Below are 18,923 nucleotides of genomic sequence, written 5' to 3'. Positions count from 1 at the left end.
TATCTCTATTCCAATTGTATGGTGATACCTCAGGAACATCTATTGGGAATCTTCCAGTGTAGATATTGAAGTTAATATTGGTTTTGTCAGGCTGCACCATTTCTGACTACAGTTGAGTGTTTGGAAGCTGTATCACTTATGAAACACAGGAAAACACTTCCTTATATATACAAAACTTGCATTTCAGAGATAACAGTATTTTTCTCTCTAGTCCTGTATGCAAAAAACTGTGTAATTACAGGGAGAACATTCAGCCACATAATTCCATTATTATGGTCTGAATATGGTTGGATTTGGACATGTAAACTCAGGAATTGCTGCCAAACCTTATGATAACCCTTCTAAACCATTTCCTATAGAAAGGAAATAGAAGGTCTAAATATTCCCAACACCCAAAGACCTTTGTTCTTCTGGTTTTAATAAATTGTAAATGAAGCCATAAATCCAATATTATATTACCTGTTACAGTGGTTATTCCCCCCCCCCCCAGCTATCTGCTTCATATAAAAACCTGTTATCTCAAGCTGTTTGTGAGAATATGAGGGGAACTCTAATATGTAGAGGATTATTGAAAGTTTTGTTGGTTGGGATTTTTTAAAACGGGGGGATGCTTCTTCCATTACCATTAGAAGTTTGGTATTTTCTAAAATTTCAATTTAGTTAGCTGTATGCACATAAAACTGGAGACAACTTTGAATGCAAAATGTAAATGAAACCAAAAACACTTTCCAATGGGCTTTTAAAATGAATCAATTCTTTCTGGCTTTTAATTCAGTTAAATATTTAAGCATGTCTGTAGGACCCAAGATGTTTACAGGATGACTCAGTGAGGATTTTATGGAGTGACAAAAAAGTCCCCATAGTGAGACATACAAAATTTATAAAATGTGGAGAACACAAAATTGAAATCCATCCAACAGCTTAGTAACCAATAGAAGCCAAACAATATATAGCTTTGTCAGTTTTGAGAAAAAGAAGAAAAAATTACAATAGGAACTAGGAACAAAAGACGCAGAAAAGTCATAGAGATCTACACAGGTGAGGAAGTATTCTAAATAAAAATATCCTTAAAGAACCGCCAAATGGACACAAAGGAAGTCAGATCACTTCATTTGAATTCAGATAGTTTGGATTATTGAAGTAGGATTTCCACAGATGCTTTTCAATAACCATTCTGAAGTGACTGGCAATGTTCTGTAAGTTTCCTCTTCTCTCTGTTTGCATTCATGTTGTCATGAGAACAGTACAGTACTTTTTGAAGTAGAGCAGATAAGATTTCTATTGCTCTCATTAACACTTGTTTGGCAAATAATTGGTGGATAGTATATTAAAATAGAGAAGTGGGTAGGCCTGGAAAGAGGCAAAAGAGGTGGTAATTTTTTCTATTGACTGTATATTTCTCTTTCGAAAAGAATGAAAGGAAGCACAAAATGAACTGCATAAGAAATCAATTCAGCCTTATTTTGGGGGTGGGGATAAATATGCTGTGATTGTAAAGTGTGGGTGTGCTGAAGCCTGAAGCATTTATCTTCCGGCAGTGGGATTTGGGAGATGAACAGCTTGCTTGGAATAAAGCAACCAGATTTTGACCACATCTGTTGGTGTTTGTCTTATGATATTGGCCAATGAAAAGCTGGATGGCTGTCAAATCAGTGTTATATAGCTTATAGACAGGTTCCAGTTTACAGTCCAGCTGGAAGTATGATTATTCCATTCACATCAATCTTGACAGCATCCTGAGAAGAATGGCATTGGTAAACGTCACCCTGTGTGGTGTCATGGGTAAAGTCTTGTGTTTGAGTTGGCTAGGTTCAGACTCAAATTTAGCCAGAAATAGTGTCATCTGGCCTCAGTTGTTTTACTTCTTGAGAAAAAAGAAATCCTCAATTCCATTTACAAAACCAAACCAGACTGGCAGTTAAATATTTCTTCAACACTGTTGACAAACAGCATTGTACACAATATCTAGCGTTAGCCAGCTAAGGTAGGAGACATAGAACATGCTGTGTGATATTCACAGTTTTCTCATCCAGCACTTCACCACTATTCAGTGTCTTCTCCCCAACATTGCAATACTCTTTAGCCAATGGAACATTTTGAACTCACAACAAATAATACATGACTTCACTGTGTTTTCTTAGCAGAAGAAGATGCCAACCATGAGTTGAAGGAAGAACTCTTGTCAGTCCTTTGAACGGTCAGATTAGCATATTCAGAGAATAATCCAAATATCAAAAAGGCAGAGACTTGAACTCTTAGCTTAACAAACATAGGACCTTATCACATGACCCAGATGGGCCATTCCGTCTTGCTGGCTTTCACCAGCAAAAGAGAAGGCATGCAGGGAGACTCATGGTGCCCCATGCACTTTCCCTCCTCCCCATCACATGGTAGAAAGGGTGGCAACTCACAACAATGCGCATTTCCCTGCTGGCCTTTCTGCCATCACATGAGCTTTTGGGGCCAAAAGTGTGGGTAGCTTTGATGGAGCTATCCGTATAAAACTTTCCTCTCCATAAGTGGTGAGTGAAGCACTTTTTGGCGCTTTGCCTCCACTTTGAGAAGAAAGTGGGCGGGGCCTGCAGTGTGTTGTGATGATGCACAGCAGGTCCCATCAAAGCCGCTCATGAGGGCAGCAAAATGGGGCATTTTTTCCCCGTGTGAAGTCAATAGACTTTTCTTGGGCATGACATGCTGTATTAGAATATAATGATGAAGCTTCATATCATGGGTATCCTATGGGCGAGTCTATAGCCGTCTATTGTTCCTGTACATGCAATCAAAATTATGCAGACCTAATTACTTCTCATGTACTTCTCAAATGTTTGATAATTACCTGCTTTGGCTGATCCTTCACCTAGTAATTATATATTTACAAACATCAATGAAGACTAGATGTTGTACTTCTCTCATGGTGGGACATGGGACAAGACCATTTCAACTAATCTGATGCTGAATCTTGCCATAATTTTCCGTTGCTGCACATTCTATATTCCAGCCAGCCTCTACTTATAAAATAGTATAGATGAGGGGAAGGAAGCAATTTTTGGTTTGAGGTTCAGTGGACTGAAACACTGGAAGCTGTGTGGCAATAATACACATGGCTACCATTCAATAGGGATGGAAAATGTGCTTAGGAGAGTGGTCCTGCAAGATCTCCTGGGAGGGTTAATACTGGGTGACTAATGACTACTAACTGAATATGGAATGCCACTAAGATTTATAATTTTGTGTATCCCCCCTCCTTCTAGTCCCTACATGGCTGTGTTGGGGAGAGAGGATAGGGACATGCTGAGCAGGAATTTCATCACATATGGTAAAAGTCATCATGTGGCTATGTGGGGTAAAGGGAAATTGAGTGAAGATAATTAATACTGCAAGTAGTCCTCATTTGGCTTTCCCACCTCAAGCAATTTGCCTATTCTTGTATGACCATTGGGAGGGTATAGGATGGGGGCAGACTGAATTGTGATTATTATAGACATGGAGGGGGTAGGGAGAGGCCAAGTGATTATTGCTATCATTGATTCTTTTCTCACAAGTAAGCCTGGTGGGGATTGTTTTTCCCTTCTGCAAGAACATCTTTCAAAACTGGAAATTTTCCTCTACAGGAATAATTAATTTTTAAAATGCACACCTCTACCTCAACTGGGTTGATCTCTGCTGAAACATGCTTCCTGCATTATCTCTCTCATACACATTCCTAAACATAAACATATCTCTCATTCACACAGATACACACAGAAGTACACTCAATTCACCCCCAATATTACAGCATTCATACAAATAAACATGTACAAAAACACATTTTTGTCTCACTGGTTCTGTCTACATCCATTTCTTAGCTCTGAATAAGGAAAATGATTTTTCCTCCTGAATCATAGTAAAGAGCTTATCCCCAACCTGCAGTAAATTGAATGTAAATGTTGAATGACCCGCTGGAAGAGATTTGACAGCTAAATGAGCTGTCAAAATTTAAGACAAAATTGAAGACCTATTTCTTTGTCAGGCCTACCCAATCACTTTTAAACTATTGATTTTACATTTACATTTTATTGTGGTATTATATCGTAATCTTTGTATCTTAATATATGTCTTTTATGTGTTGTGTTTGTCCGTTTGTACCATAAAGGCTGTTGCCAGATGAAGCGGATCTCTGTAATTCACTGGATTGGCTGTTGCTAGGTATAGGATTGGCTATTGCTAGGTGAAGTGACCCACTATGATGTCACTGGGAAAGGTGACATATGTATGAGGGAAGGGAGAAAGGAAGAAAATAAAGAAAGAGAAAGGAAATAAGAAGGAATGAAGGGTAGGAGGGATGGAAAAAAGAAAGAAAAAGGAGGGAAGGAACAGAAAAGAAGGGAAAAAATAAGAGATGAAGGAAGGGAAGAAAGAAAAAGAAGGGAAGAGAATAGAAGGAAGAGAAAGAAAATTAAAAGAGTGAAGGTATATGAGGGAAAGCAGGAGAAGAAGGAAAGAAAGAAAAAAGAAAGAAAGAAAAAAGGCAGGCAAGCAGGCAGGCAGGCAGGCAGGCAGGCAAGCAGGAAGGAAGGAAGGAAGGAAGGAAGGAAGGAAGGAAGGAAGGAAGGAAGGAAGGAAGGAAGGAAGGAAGGAAGGAAGGAGAGGGATGTGTATGAGGGAAATGGAGGAAGGAAAGAGTCACAAAGTCTATGTAAAGAGTTGTCTGGACAACACCAGGTATATACACCAGTTATTTTAAATGATGGGATAAAGCAAAGGGACAGAGCCTCTGCTTAAATCTTAGTGGGTGAGATTAGAAATCTCAGATCTGCATAGCAGCCCTTGAGACAAAATTTCTTGGTCTGTCCTAGATGCATAATTGCACCTTTTAAAATCATGCATGTGTTAGGTCAGAGGTAGAAATTCCAGAGTTTTCATTAAAGCATCTTTTCATGGCTTACCAGAAATTTGCAGAACAGGTTCCCCTGCTGGGAAGTTTTGAGCTTTCAAGACTTAAATAATAAAAAAACCCTAAAGCTAGAGGCCAAGCATGAATGGCAATTCGTATTCCTCAGAATCCTTTTCAGGCATAGAAGTGAAAAGGGACATAAAACACTCCTCTCTGATTGGCAGACAGTGTGAAGTCTTTTTATAGGTTAAGCCTCTCATCAAAAGGTACCTAGTTTTCTGCCTTTTCTTACTCAGCAGTGTCAAACCTCATGCCTTCTATACTGAGAGCCAAATCCCTAACTGATTATCTCAAGAGAACACGTATAAATCCATGCTGGGCTCCCTGGCCTGGCCCTGAGATTTGGCTGAAATGGTTAGCAGCCAATAGAATTTGTCTATCTGTCTATCTATGTGCTAAGAGATTTTATCTGTTGAAACATTTTGCAAATAGCAGGCCTTCTTCATATGATGCCATTTAATAGACTGCACATCTGTTTTCAAGTCCCTCAGGGGCTACTGGCTGCTTGATCCAGATTTTTTCTGTTTTTGGTAGGAATTATTAGTCGCCAAGAGGCAGAAGAGCTGCTGATGAATAAGTCTGAAGGAGCGTTCCTAGTGCGAGTCAGTGAGAAAATCTGGGGATATGCACTATCCTATCGGCATCAAAGTGGTTTCAAACATTTTCTGGTGGATGCTTCTGGAGATTTCTACAGCTTCTTAGGTGTGGATCCCAACAGGCATGCAACACTCACAGACCTCATTGATTTCCACAAGGTATTACTGACTATGCACAGATCAGTCACTTAACCCAGGAGGTGAATAATTCAAAAGGAAGGAGCAGTATGCTAGAGTATTATAAAATTAATCTTTATAGGCAGAGTTTGATGCAGGTTTAAGAATACAGGCAGAAAAGCACTCTGAAAAGTAACAGTATAGAGATTTTTTAAAATTCTCCCAATTCCTCCAAGTGAAGCGATGTCAGGGGCATTATAGCAAAGATCGTTCAAAGCAGGGTTTGTTTCATAGTGTTTTTAAAACACTGTGCCCATAAAATGCACTGGTAGTGGGGACTGCTGAAATCCCAGCAGTAGAGTCTGAATTTTATCTCTGTTTGCAGAATCCAACTACTCACAGATACCTTTTGGAGTTGAGATTTAGAAAGCTGGGTTCTTCAAGTTGTGATGACAGTTAACTTAGGAAGAGTCAAGGGAAAAGTAAAGACAACAGCGAAAGTAAAGTAACTTCTGCATAAAAATAGAGATGTCTGATGGCTTCCATGTTAGTGAGGTGGTGACTCTGGTCTGGGTTTCAGGCAGTCTTTTAAAGGAGCTCTCCAAGGTACTAAACTCCAACTTCAAAATAGGTTCAGCATATAACAGAGTCTTTTCCAAAATACATTTGCTGCTCCTCTTTATTGTTTCTCTTTGTGAGCAATGAGAGCTCTCATCCCATTGGAATAGAAGGTGTTTCTCCCTTTTTCAAGTCTAATTGGGACCCTGGCTGGGGTAAAGTGTTAAAGCACCCATCCCCTTCTGGTCCTAATCTGGCACTGTTTTCCTCTATGCAAGGTATTTTTAAAAGGCAAAGCCAAATGTTGTGAATTAACTGAGTGCACATCTTATTTGTTTACAGTTCCCTGTGCCCTAATACCCAATTTGAAGTTTCTATTTTCAGCTATAAAGTCTAATAAAACCCCAATTTTTAAGAAAAGAAAGCTGGGGCTGTCAGGAGGCTAAATTTCAGGCTTGGTAACACTTTCTGTGTTCTTTCAGAATCCCAGCTCTAAACACAAGCTATAGAAGTAAGGACACTAAAACCTACAAACAGAGGCTAAACTCCAAGCTGGACCTGATATCTACACATACTGTATATCTGGCATCTTTGGGCAGCTACAGCTACCACACTAAAACCTGCATCAAATTCAGTGACATAGAAGCCATCTGCTGCCTCTGTCCACAGCCTTCAGATGATTCAACTACTTAGGTGACACAAGGACTGACACATCTTCAAAGCTCACATCTCTCTCTACAGGCATCAAGCTTGAACTGAGGCATTTTTCTCTGTCTTTCTCCCTGCTTGCTCATCATAGGCAATAAGAGAGCATGCAAAAGACCATTCATCTAGGGAGGAAGCACAGGGACACCTGTCAGAAGCAAAACGTCCATTAGCCTCTGACATTCAAAATAAAATAGATTGCGATGTCCCCCAGTGAGAAGAAAAATCAATGGCTGCAGCTATGACAAGCTTGTTAGAGGACTCGCTCTGCTCCTGAAGTGAGCAGGCAGTTCCCGTTTAATTGTCTGTGGTCAAATGGGAAACAGATTTAACTGTGTTGTCTTGGGATGCTGATCCTTTCTTATCTCCCCTGCCACCACTAGCTCTCATGTCTTTTCCATCTGAGTGCACTGTGACAGCACAAATGCAAAAGAGTGAAAGGAGTAAATACCCAAAGCTGACTACAACAATGGCAGAAAATTGTAGTGTTCCAGGAAACATGTGTCCATACACACACACACACACACACACACACACACACATGCATACAGCAATTATTTTCTGTCAGTCTCATGCTGGGGGACTTATACACCCACTCAGGAATCTCAACTCCTATCTGATGATGAATCCCTTGCCCCTCTCCCAAAAAATAGCACTTGTAACCCTGATTTCCACAGCAAAACATAAACACATTAAAAGTGCTGGTGGCTCATGGCTTTCATGTCAGTAGAGCAAAAAAAATCACTTCCAGGTTTTCATCCACACTTTAAATGAGCTGTTCAATGTGCTCAACACTCAAGTTCTTCTTACTTCTCCTGCAATTTCAGCACTATGTACCAGTCCCACCCACAGCTGAGCAAGGCTTAAGGCATTGGGGGGGAGCAGTTTGAAGGAGCCAAACTTGTTTGGGGCCTGCTGGTTTGCTGGCCCAGCTACATGAGGGGGCTAGAGCAACCAATTGTTGAAGCTGATCCCCTCCTTTCAGTCTGCCTCATGTTGCTGTGATCTACCTTCCTGCTGTATAGACAGTGTGAGTTTAAACTGGTCATGCAATGGATGAGTTGGAATCTCCCCTCCCCAAAATCTGCATTGGGTTTTTTTTTGCCTACCCCACACTGTTTCAGAAAGGTATGGTAATTGGTGTCATTTAAATAGGTTTCCTTGAATCATTAATAAGATTCCAAAGTATGATAAAGGTTAAATAGTCATTGTAGGCACTGTGCCCCCCCCCAATGGGGTGAAGGGTGAACTCCCATAAAAGTCCCTATAAGTTTAATAAAATGGGAGCTACCTTTGTGGATGGATTGAGGGTTCTCACTCTTTAAAAAAAACCCTGCAGTTTGGGAGGGAGCGCCTCGGGATGGCCTTCCAGCTATGATCGGCCAAGAGATGTAGCCAAAGAATTTTGGTTGGCCTTTGGGATCTTTACTGCATGCATGTCCTTGGAGGTGGTCAAAGGGAGTGACACCTGGCCCAGAGACAAGACTCACTAGATGAGCATTAACCTTGAGTTGCGTTTTACATGTTAACAGATTTTCACTTTACAGGTTATTAACGGGTTCTTTCAATAAATATGTCAGAAAATGGACCTTTAGATCCGTTTTTTTTTTTTTTTTTGCATCTGGTCTCTTTATTTCATGGTGGGAGTTCTAAAATAGTGCAGTGTTGAATGTGCCCACACAGCAGCAGTTGAAAAAATAAAAGGGAATGCTCCTTTCACCACAACCACTGACATGTAAGCCACCAGCCACCATCAATTAGGCATCTCAGAATGTTGGTTATGGAGAACATGGTCTTATGTATCCTTTTTCATTAGGAGGGGAAATTGGTGGATCTTCTTCCAACTATCACAGTCCTGACTTCTGGAGAACCATCTTTCTTCCATACTGTTCCAGAGACATGTCTGTACCATAACGTTGATCTGCACAAAATATTATATGTTATAATCTATGACCATAATTAGGAAAGTGTGAATGAGGAAGGTTCACGCTTTTTGTTTTAAGAGAGGCAGAAATTTCATTTAGTGTTTGTTTTGGTTCTCACTGTTAATACTGTCAACAGAGAAAATAGGATTCATAGAGCAATAATATTACTTTAACCTAACAATAGAAATTCAACAATCAGTGTCTGACATTCTCATAGGCCTTTCTCAATGAAACAAAGTTGCCATCTTGCCATAGCTCACTTTTGTTGTCTGTGATTGAAGAAAGTTCAGTTAAAACGGGGGGATGAATATGTTGCCTCCCAATAAGAATTATGTCTGCCCATATGAAATTCTTTTTCTCTCTTCAAATTGCTAGCAACAAAAAATGAAACACTAAAAATAATTTATGCTGGCAATTTTTATATTTGCTGTGTTTCCAACCTCTTAGTAGTGTTACCTCCAGTGATGTTGAACTGATAGTTCTATGAACATTAGCAAGCATAATCTATGGAGGGAGATAATAGTCCAGTGAAATCTGGATGACCACACATTCCTCTTTCTTGTGCATGGAGAAAATCAGCTATAGACTAATGACTATTCAACATATATAACATTTAATTAATATACTCCTTTGTGTATATTTTAATACTAACCATTGAAACTCAGAAAAATGTGAAATATATTGCATTTTCTGAGATTTAGGATCAATTGGATTGAAAAAAGTGTATTTGGGATTGTACTCCTATAGTCAAAACAGACACAATTATTTTTCATTTGCTTATGAAATGTATTTTATCTTTCCAGGAAGAAATAATTACATCATCTGGTGGAGAGTTGCTACTGGAACCTTGCGGACAGATAAAGAATCCACCTGACTATATCTCCTTATTTGAATGACAGGGTTTTTTTTTTTTCATTTTGGGATGACAGTAACTATTTTAGAAGAGCAAAAACAATCAGTGAAATAACTTGAGAAATAAGATTCCAGCTTATGATCAACAAATATGAATCAGCTAAATGCCTTAGGCAGATTGAGTTTTTAATTTGAGAGAGATATGCCATTAGTAAGTAATGCAAAGCGAAGAATACAAAGGATAACGCTACTTCAAAATATAGTTAATGTGTTCATCGAAAACCAGTGTTTTCAAAGTGTTCAGTAATATAAATAGGAAAAAATATGATAGGCAATGGTTCTAGTACTAGCATACACTGATTTTTGAAATTCTCAGAGTTGTAATATTTGAGAAGCATGTAATTTGTGGTATGGGAATGTAGCAATAGGTGCTTTTTGAGCAGTAAATTACAGGTTTTATATCAGTACGTCTGTTTTGCTTAAACCAGTACCTCTCTCAATTATTTAAAAATTTGAAGGAAGAGGACTACGTTTTGAATGGAAAAGATGCATGAATAAAGAAAACAGAATGAAGAATCGACCACCCTAATCTTTCACCCTAGTTATTTTATGCTTTTATCCCAGCCAACCCCTCCCTGGAAACACCTAGTGATTAAAAAGAAAAATACTTCCTAGAGGGAGGGTAGCAATTCAACTCAAAAGTAAGCCAAGGCTTTTCCTCTACATGTCTTCTTTGTGCTCCAGAAGACCTCCTCAACTCCACATCCAATTTAATTACATTTACATATGATTAAATGGCACTGATCCTTTCATAAGTAATTTGAGCCCATATGGAAAGAAAATTGGGGCATTAAGTTTCTGTATTTTTTAAATTCTTAATATAATGAACTTGAGGCCAGAAGTGGGCAAAGTGTGGATCCCAGGAATTCCTTTGTGGCTTCCAACTCCTCCAGACTCCCCATTTGCCTAGTGTACCAAAAAAAGAAAAAGAAAAAGAAAAAAAAGAGATAAATTGGCATTCATAGAAAACACCACAACTGACAGTTTAACTTTCAAATCAGTTGCAAGCTCCCCCTGCCATTCTATTGACCATCAAAAATAGCCATCTTTCAGAAGCAGATATAGACTCCTGTTACTTCAAGGTTTTGGCTTTTTTGACATTTTTGTCATTCAGGGATTCCAGAGCAGAAGACTGTCCTCCAGACCCACTATAGTTGCTCAGCCCTTTCTCATATTCTTACTTCCTCACACTTCTTGCCCATTGTTCTAATATGGAGAAGCTCTTTCTTTGATATCCTTAACTGTTGTCAGATTGTGTAATCAATAGAGAAATATATGTCCTGCCTATGGTAAATATCAAGGGATATAAACATGCACTGACTTCTCACTTATGTTCATTACCAAATTTTTGTAAGGAACATTAAATACAGATGAGACATTGAAATATTGTGGAAATATTTGTTTTCATCTCTCTGGGGCCTTTCTTCCTGAACACTTTGCTTTACAAGACTATGTCGCGCACTATATTGATATATTTATATTTTGTACCAAGTGTCAGGTACATAAGGTATGACTTTTTGATACTTTGGAATGGTCCCCATTGGAATATATAAGAGAAGTATATATTTTCATTCCTCCCAATGTTACTGTAGCTTTCTATTGAAAGGGCTCTAGAGATGATTTGTAGAAACAAAACTATTACAAGACCAGATCAGTCATTCAAAGCTTGAAAAAGCAGAGACAACGCAATCAGCAGTACAAGCAGTGAGAAAGAACCTAACACTAAACTTACAATGTCTGGCATAGAGAAAAAACAAAAGTCAAATTAATGCATGGATTGAGATTTAAGGTCTACTTAGATCATACCTACTAAAATCAATTGGAATTTAAAGTTATACATGACTGGCATCATTTCTACTAATTTCAGAAGGCTTACTCTTAGAATATGAATATTTCCTTCTTACATTCAAGAGCAAATAATTTCAAAAGTTTTCTTCCTAATGGAGTATTAAATAAAGAATTGGATAAATCTAAAATAATTAAAAAAGGAAAAGACTCCAGTTCCTTATCTAGAAAGTTTATAGCAATGAAAGAGGAATATGATCTAACAGATGTTTGGAGAGCACATAACCCAGAGAAAAAAGATTATACATTCTTTTCTAATAGGCACCAGACATGGTCCAGAATTGATATGGCATGGGCTAGTAAATCGATTTTAGCTAAAATAGAAACAATACAAATTTTAAATAGAGACATCTCCAACCACTGTCCATTAATGCTAGAAATTAATAATAAATCCAGGGATTGGAAATGGAGACTTAATGAAACTTTATTAAAAAATGGAAAAGCTATAGAAAAGATCAAAGTTATGTCGAGGGAATACTTTGATATGAACGACACTAAAGATGTATAACTGCAGATAATTTGGGATGCCTATAAAGCGGCGGCAAGAGGGTTCTTGATACAATTAAACACGACTAAGAGAAAACAGAAAGAATCAGAACTCTTAAATTTAACTAAAGAAATGGAGGAGAAGAAGCTATTAAAAGCTAACCCCAAGAGTCATAGAACAAAAAGAAGTCTAGAACTATTATTAAAACAAAAGGAAAACTGGGAGATGGAAAAAATGGTGAATCAGTTAAAATGGGCCAAACAGAACATGTTTGAAAATGCAAACAAACCAGGCAAATGGCTGGCAAGACTAATAAGGAAAAAAAAAAGCAAAGCCAATACATTACAAAATCAAATCAAAAGATGGAATAGTAATCAGAGATGAGGAAATAATACGTACTGGGCTTTACAGAATCAACCACTAGCAATCAGAGAAGGGTCCATAATGATTACATGCTACCTACTGGTCTTTACAGAATGAACCTCTTGCAATGAAAGCAAGATCGAAATGAACATAATGCTTTGAACTGGGCTTTTCAGAATCAACCACTTTTAAGGCAATAAGGTTCCACAAAGGTCACAATGGTTCATACTGGGCTTTAGAGAATGAACCAGTTGCAATGAAATAAGGTTCCACAAAGGTCACAATGGTTCATACTGAGCTTTAGAGAATCAACCACTAGCAATGAGAGAAGGGTCCATAATGATCACATGATACGTACTGGGCTTTACAGAATCAACCACTAGCAATCAGAGAAGGGTCCATAATTATCACATGCTACGTACTGGGCTTTACAGAATCAACAACTTGCAATGCAATAAGGTTCCACAAAGGTCACAATGGTACGTACTGGGCTTTAGAGAATCAACCACTAGCAATGAGAGAAGGGTCCATAATGATCACATGATACGTACTGGGCTTTACAGAATCAACCACAAGCAATCAGAGAAGGGTCGATAATTATCACATGCTACGCACTGGGCTTTACAGAATCAACAACTTGCAATGCAATAAGGTTCCACAAAGGTGACAATGGTTCGTACTGGGCTTTAGAGAATCAACCACTAGCAATGAGAGAAGGGTCGCTAATGATCACAATGCTATGTACTGGTCTTTACAGAATGAACCTCTTGCAATGAAAGCAAGATCCAAATGAACAGAATGCCATGCACTGAGCTTTACAGTATGAACAACTTGCAATGAAAGTAAGAAGGGTCCCTAATGATCACAATGCTATGTACTGGGCTTAACAGAATCAACCACTTGCAATGCAATAAGTTTCCACAAAGGTCACAATGGTAAGTACTGGGCTTTAGAGAATCAACCACTATCAATGATTGAACGGTCCATGATGATCACAATGCTATGTACATGCAATGAAAGCAAGATCCAAATGAACAGAATGCCATGCACTGAGCTTTACAGTATGAACCACTTGCAATGAAAGTAGGATCCACAATGAACATAATGCCATGCACTGGGCTTTACAGAATTAACCACTTGCAATGCAATAAGGTTCCACAAAGTTCACAATGGTTTGTACTGGGCTTTAGAGATTCAACCACTAGCAATGATAGTAGGGTCCATAATGAACACATGCTACGTACTGGTCTTTACAGAATGAACCTCTTGCAATGAAAGCCAGATCCAAATGAACAGATTACCATGCACTGAGCTTTACAGTATGAACCACTTGCAATGAAAGTAGGATCCACAATGAACATAATGCCATGCACTGGGCTTTACGAATTAACCACTTGCAATGCAATAAAGTTCCACAAAGGTCACAATGGTACGTACTGGGCTTTAGAGAATCAACCACTAGCAATCAGAGAAGGGTCCATAATGAACACATGCTACGTAGTGGGCTTTACAGAATCAACCACTAGCAGTCAGAGAAGGGTCCATAATGAACACATGCTACATACTGGTCTTTACAGAATGAACCTCTTGCAATGAAAGCAAGATCGAAATTAAAGTAATGCTTTGAACTGGGCTTTACAGAAGCAACCACTTGCAATGCAATAAGGTTCCACAAAGGTCACAATGGTTCGTACTGGGCTTTAGAGAATCAACCACTAGCAATCAGAGAAGGGTCCATAATGAATTCATGCTACGTACTGGTCTTTACAGAATGAACCTCTTGCAATGAAAGCCAGATCCAAATGAACAGAATGCCATGCAATGAGCTTTACAGTATGAACCACTTGCAATGAAAGAATGATCCCTAATGATCACAATGCTACGTACTGGGCTTTACAGAATTAACCACTTGCAATGCAATAAGGTTCCACAAAGGTCACAAGGGTTCGTACTGGGCTTTAGAGAATCAACCACTTGCAATGATAGGTCCATAATGAACACATGCTACGTACTGGTCTTTACAGAATCAACCACTTGCAATGAGAGAAGGGTCCATAATGATTACATGCTAGGTACTGGGCTTTACAGAATCAACCACTAGCAATGAGAGAAGGGTCCATAATGATTACATGCTACCTACTGGTCTTGACAGAATGAACCTCTTGCAATGAAAGCAAGATCGAAATGAACATAATGCTTTGAACTGGGGTTTACAATATGAACCACTTGCAATGAAAGTAGTATCCACAAAGAACATAATGCCATGCACTGGGCTTTACTGAATTAACCACTTGCAATGCAATAAGGTTCCACAAAGGTCACAATGGTACGTACTGGGATTTAGAGAATCAACCACTAGCAATGAGAGAAGGGTCCATAATGATCACATGCTACGTACTGGGCTTTACAGAATCAACCACTTGCAATGCAATAAGGTTCCACAAAGGTCACAATGGGTTGTACTGGGCTTTAGAGAATCAACCACTAGCAATGATAGTAGGGTCCATAATGAACACATGCTACGTACTGGTCTTTACAGAATGAACCTCCTGCAATGAAAGCAAGACCCAAATGAACAGAATGCCATGCATTGAGCTTTACAGTATGAACCACTTGCAATGAAGGTAAGAAGGGTTCCTAATGATCACAATGCTATATACTGGGCTTTACAGAGTCAACCACTTGCAATGAAAGCAAGATCCAAATGAACATAATGCCATGCACTGGGCTTTTCTGAATTAACCACTTGCAATGCAATAAGGTTCCACAAAGGTCACCATGGTACGTACTGGGCTTTAGAGAATCAACCACTAGCAATGAGAGAAGGGTCCATAATGATCACATGCTACGTACTGGGCTTTACAGAATCAACCACTTGCAATGCAATAAGGTTCCACAAAGGTCACAATGGTTCGTACTGGGCTTTAGAGAATCAGCCACTAGCAATGATAGTAGGGTCCATAATGAACACATGCTACGTACTGGTCTTTACAGAATGAACCTCTTGCAATGAAAGCAAGATCCAAATGAACAGAATGCCATGCAATGAGCTTTACAGTATGAACCACTTGCAATGAAAGAATGATCCCTAATGATCACAATGCTACGTACTGGGCTTTACAGAATTAACCACTTGCAATGCAATAAGGTTCCACAAAGGTCACAATGGTTTGTACTGGCCTTTACAGAATGAACCACGTGCAATGCAATAAGGTTCCACAAAGGTCACAAAGGTACATACTGGGCTTTACAGAATCAACCACTAGCAATGAGAGAAGGGTCCATAATGATTACATGCTACCTACTGGTCTTTACAGAATGAACCTCTTGCAATGAAAGCAAGATCGAAATGAAAATAATGCTTTGAACTGGGCTTTACAGAATCAACCACTTGCAATGCAATAAGGTTCCACAAAGGTCACAATGGTTCGTACTGGGCTTTAGAGAATCAACCACTTGCAATGATAGGTCCATAATGAACACATGCTACGTACTGGTCTTTACAGAATCAACCACTTGCAATGAGAGAAGGGTCCATAATGATTACATGCTACGTACTGGGCTTTACAGAATCAACCACTAGCAATGAAAGAAGGGTCCATAATGATTACATGCTACCTACTGGTCTTTACAGAATGAACCTCTTGCAATGAAAGCAACATCGAAATGAAAATAATGCTTTGAACTGGGCTTTACAGATTCAACCACTTGCAATGCAATAAGGTTCCACAAAGGTCACAATGGATCGTACTGGGCTTTAGAGAATCAACCACTTGCAATGATAGGTCCATAATGAACACATGCTACGTACTGGTCTTTACAGAATCAACCACTTGCAATGAGAGAAGGGTCCATAATGATTACATGCTACGTACTGGGCTTTACAGAATCAACCACTAGCAATCAGAGAAGGGTCCATAATGATTACATGCTACCTACTGGTCTTTACAGAATGAACCTCTTGCAATGAAAGCAAGATCGAAATGAACATAATGCTTTGAACTGGGCTTTACAATATGAACCACTTGCAATGAAAGTAGTATCCACAAAGAACATAATGCCATGCACTGGGCTTTACTGAATTAACCACTTGCAATGCAATAAGGTTCCACAAAGGTCACAATGGTACGTACTGGGCTTTAGAGAATCAACCACTAGCAATGAGAGAAGGGTCCATAATGATCACATGCTACGTACTGGGCTTTACAGAATCAACCACTTGCAATGCAATAAGGTTCCACAAAGGTCACAATGGTTCGTACTGGGCTTTAGAGAATCAACCACTAGCAATGATAGTAGGGTCCATAATGAACACATGCTACGTACTGGTCTTTACAGAATGAACCTCTTGCAATGAAAGCAAGACCCAAATGAACAGAATGGCATGCATTCAGCTTTACAGTATGAACCACTTGCAATGAAGGTAAGAAGGGTCCCTAATGATCACAATGCTATGTACTGGGCTTGAAAGAATCAACCACTAGCAATGAGAGAAGGGTCCATAATGATCACATGCTACGTACTGGGCTTTACAGAATCAACCACTTGCAATGGAATATGGTTCCACAAAGTTTACAATGGTTCGTACTGGGCTTTAGAGAATCAACCACTTGCAATGCAATAAGGTTCCACAAAGGTCACAATGGTTCATACTGGCCTTTACAGAATGAATCACGTGCAATGCAATAAGGTTCCACAAAGGTCACAATGGTACATACTGGGCTTTAGAGAATCAACCACTAGCAATCAGAGAAGGGTCCATAATGATTACATGCTACCTACTGGTCTTTACAGAATGAACCTCTTGCAATGAAAGCAAGATCGAAATGAAAATAATGCTTTGAACTGGCCTTACAGAATCAACCACTTGCAATGCAATAAGGTTCCACAAAGGTCACAATGGTTCGTACTGGGCTTTAGAGAATCAACCACTTGCAATGATAGAAGGGTCCATAATGAACACATGCTACGTACTGGTCTTTACAGAATCAACCACTTGCACTGAGAGAAGAGTCCATAATGATTACATGCTACGTACTGGGCTTTACAGAATCAACCACTAGCAATCAGAGAAGGGTCCATAATTATCACATGCTACGTACTGGGCTTTACAGAATCAACAACTTGCAATGCAATAAGGTTCCACAAAGGTCACAATGGTACGTACTGGGCTTTAAAGAATCAACCACTAGCAATGAGAGAAGGGTCCATAATGATAACATGATACGTACTGGGCTTTATAGAATCAACCACTAGCAATCAGAGAAGGGTCCATAATTATCACATGCTACGTAGTGGGCTTTACAGAATCAACCACTAGCAGTCAGAGAAGGGTCCATAATGAACACATGCTACGTACTGGTTTTTACAGAATGAACCTCTTGCAATGAAAGCAAGATCGAAATTAAAGTAATGCTTTGAACTGGGCTTTACAGAAGCAACCACTTGCAATGCAATAAGGTTCCACAAAGGTCACAATGGTACGTACTGGGCTTTACAGAATCAACCACTAGCAATGAGAGAAGGTTCCACAAAGGTCACAAAGGTACATACTGGGCTTTACAGAATCAACCACTAGCAATGAGAGAAGGGTCCATAATGATTACATGCTACCTACTGGTCTTTACAGAATGAACCTCTTGCAATGAAAGCAAGATCGAAATGAAAATAATGCTTTGAACTGGGCTTTACAGAATCAACCACTTGCAATGCAATAAGGTTCCACAAAGGTCACAATGGTTCGTACTGGGCTTTAGAGAATCAACCACTTGCAATGATAGAAGGGTCCATAATGAACACATGCTACGTACTGGTCTTTACAGAATCAACCACTTGCAATGAGAGAAGGGTCCATAATGATTACATGCTACGTACTGGGCTTTACAGAATCAACCACTAGCAATGAAAGAAGGGTCCATAATGATTACATGCTACCTACTGGTCTTTACAGAATGAACCTCTTGCAATGAAAGCAACATCGAAATGAAAATAATGCTTTGAACTGGGCTTTACAGATTCAACCACTTGCAATGCAATAAGGTTCCACAAAGGTCACAATGGTTCGTACTGGGCTTTAGAGAATCAACCACTTGCAATGATAGGTCCATAATGAACACATGCTACGTACTGGTCTTTACAGAATCAACCACTTGCAATGAGAGAAGGGTCCATAATGATTACATGCTACGTACTGGGCTTTACAGAATCAACCACTAGCAATCAGAGAAGGGTCCATAATGATTACATGCTACCTACTGGTCTTTACAGAATGAACCTCTTGCAATGAAAGCAAGATCGAAATGAACATAATGCTTTGAACTGGGCTTTACAATATGAACCACTTGCAATGAAAGTAGTATCCACAAAGAACATAATGCCATGCACTGGGCTTTACTGAATTAACCACTTGCAATGCAATAAGGTTCCACAAAGGTCACAATGGTACGTACTGGGCTTTAGAGAATCAACCACTAGCAATGAGA

At 39.2% G+C, this 18,923-nt stretch overlaps 1 protein-coding gene across 3 annotated transcripts in view; it reads left to right on the top strand.

The window, feature by feature from the left end:
* The window catches only part of sh2d4b (SH2 domain containing 4B), a 196,284-nt gene extending 185,154 nt beyond the window's left edge, over positions 1-11,130 (top strand). For 2 of the 3 annotated variants that reach the window (XM_008115808.3, XM_062975823.1), the window contains exons 7-8: positions 5,468-5,688; positions 9,638-11,130. In XM_008115808.3, the coding sequence (XP_008114015.2) occupies positions 5,468-5,688; positions 9,638-9,730 (314 nt within the window). In that variant the 3' untranslated portion in view covers positions 9,731-11,130. The remainder of the gene's footprint in view (positions 1-5,467; positions 5,689-9,637) is intronic. The other variant, XM_062975824.1, reaches the window with a different exon arrangement.
* The last annotated feature ends 7,793 nt before the right edge of the window (positions 11,131-18,923 follow it).

This window comes from Anolis carolinensis, chromosome 3 (assembly GCF_035594765.1).
Source record: "Anolis carolinensis isolate JA03-04 chromosome 3, rAnoCar3.1.pri, whole genome shotgun sequence".
Lineage (NCBI taxonomy): Eukaryota > Metazoa > Chordata > Lepidosauria > Squamata > Dactyloidae > Anolis > Anolis carolinensis.
Note: the sequence above shows the minus strand (reverse complement) of the source record. Positions and strands in the feature narration are given on the sequence as shown.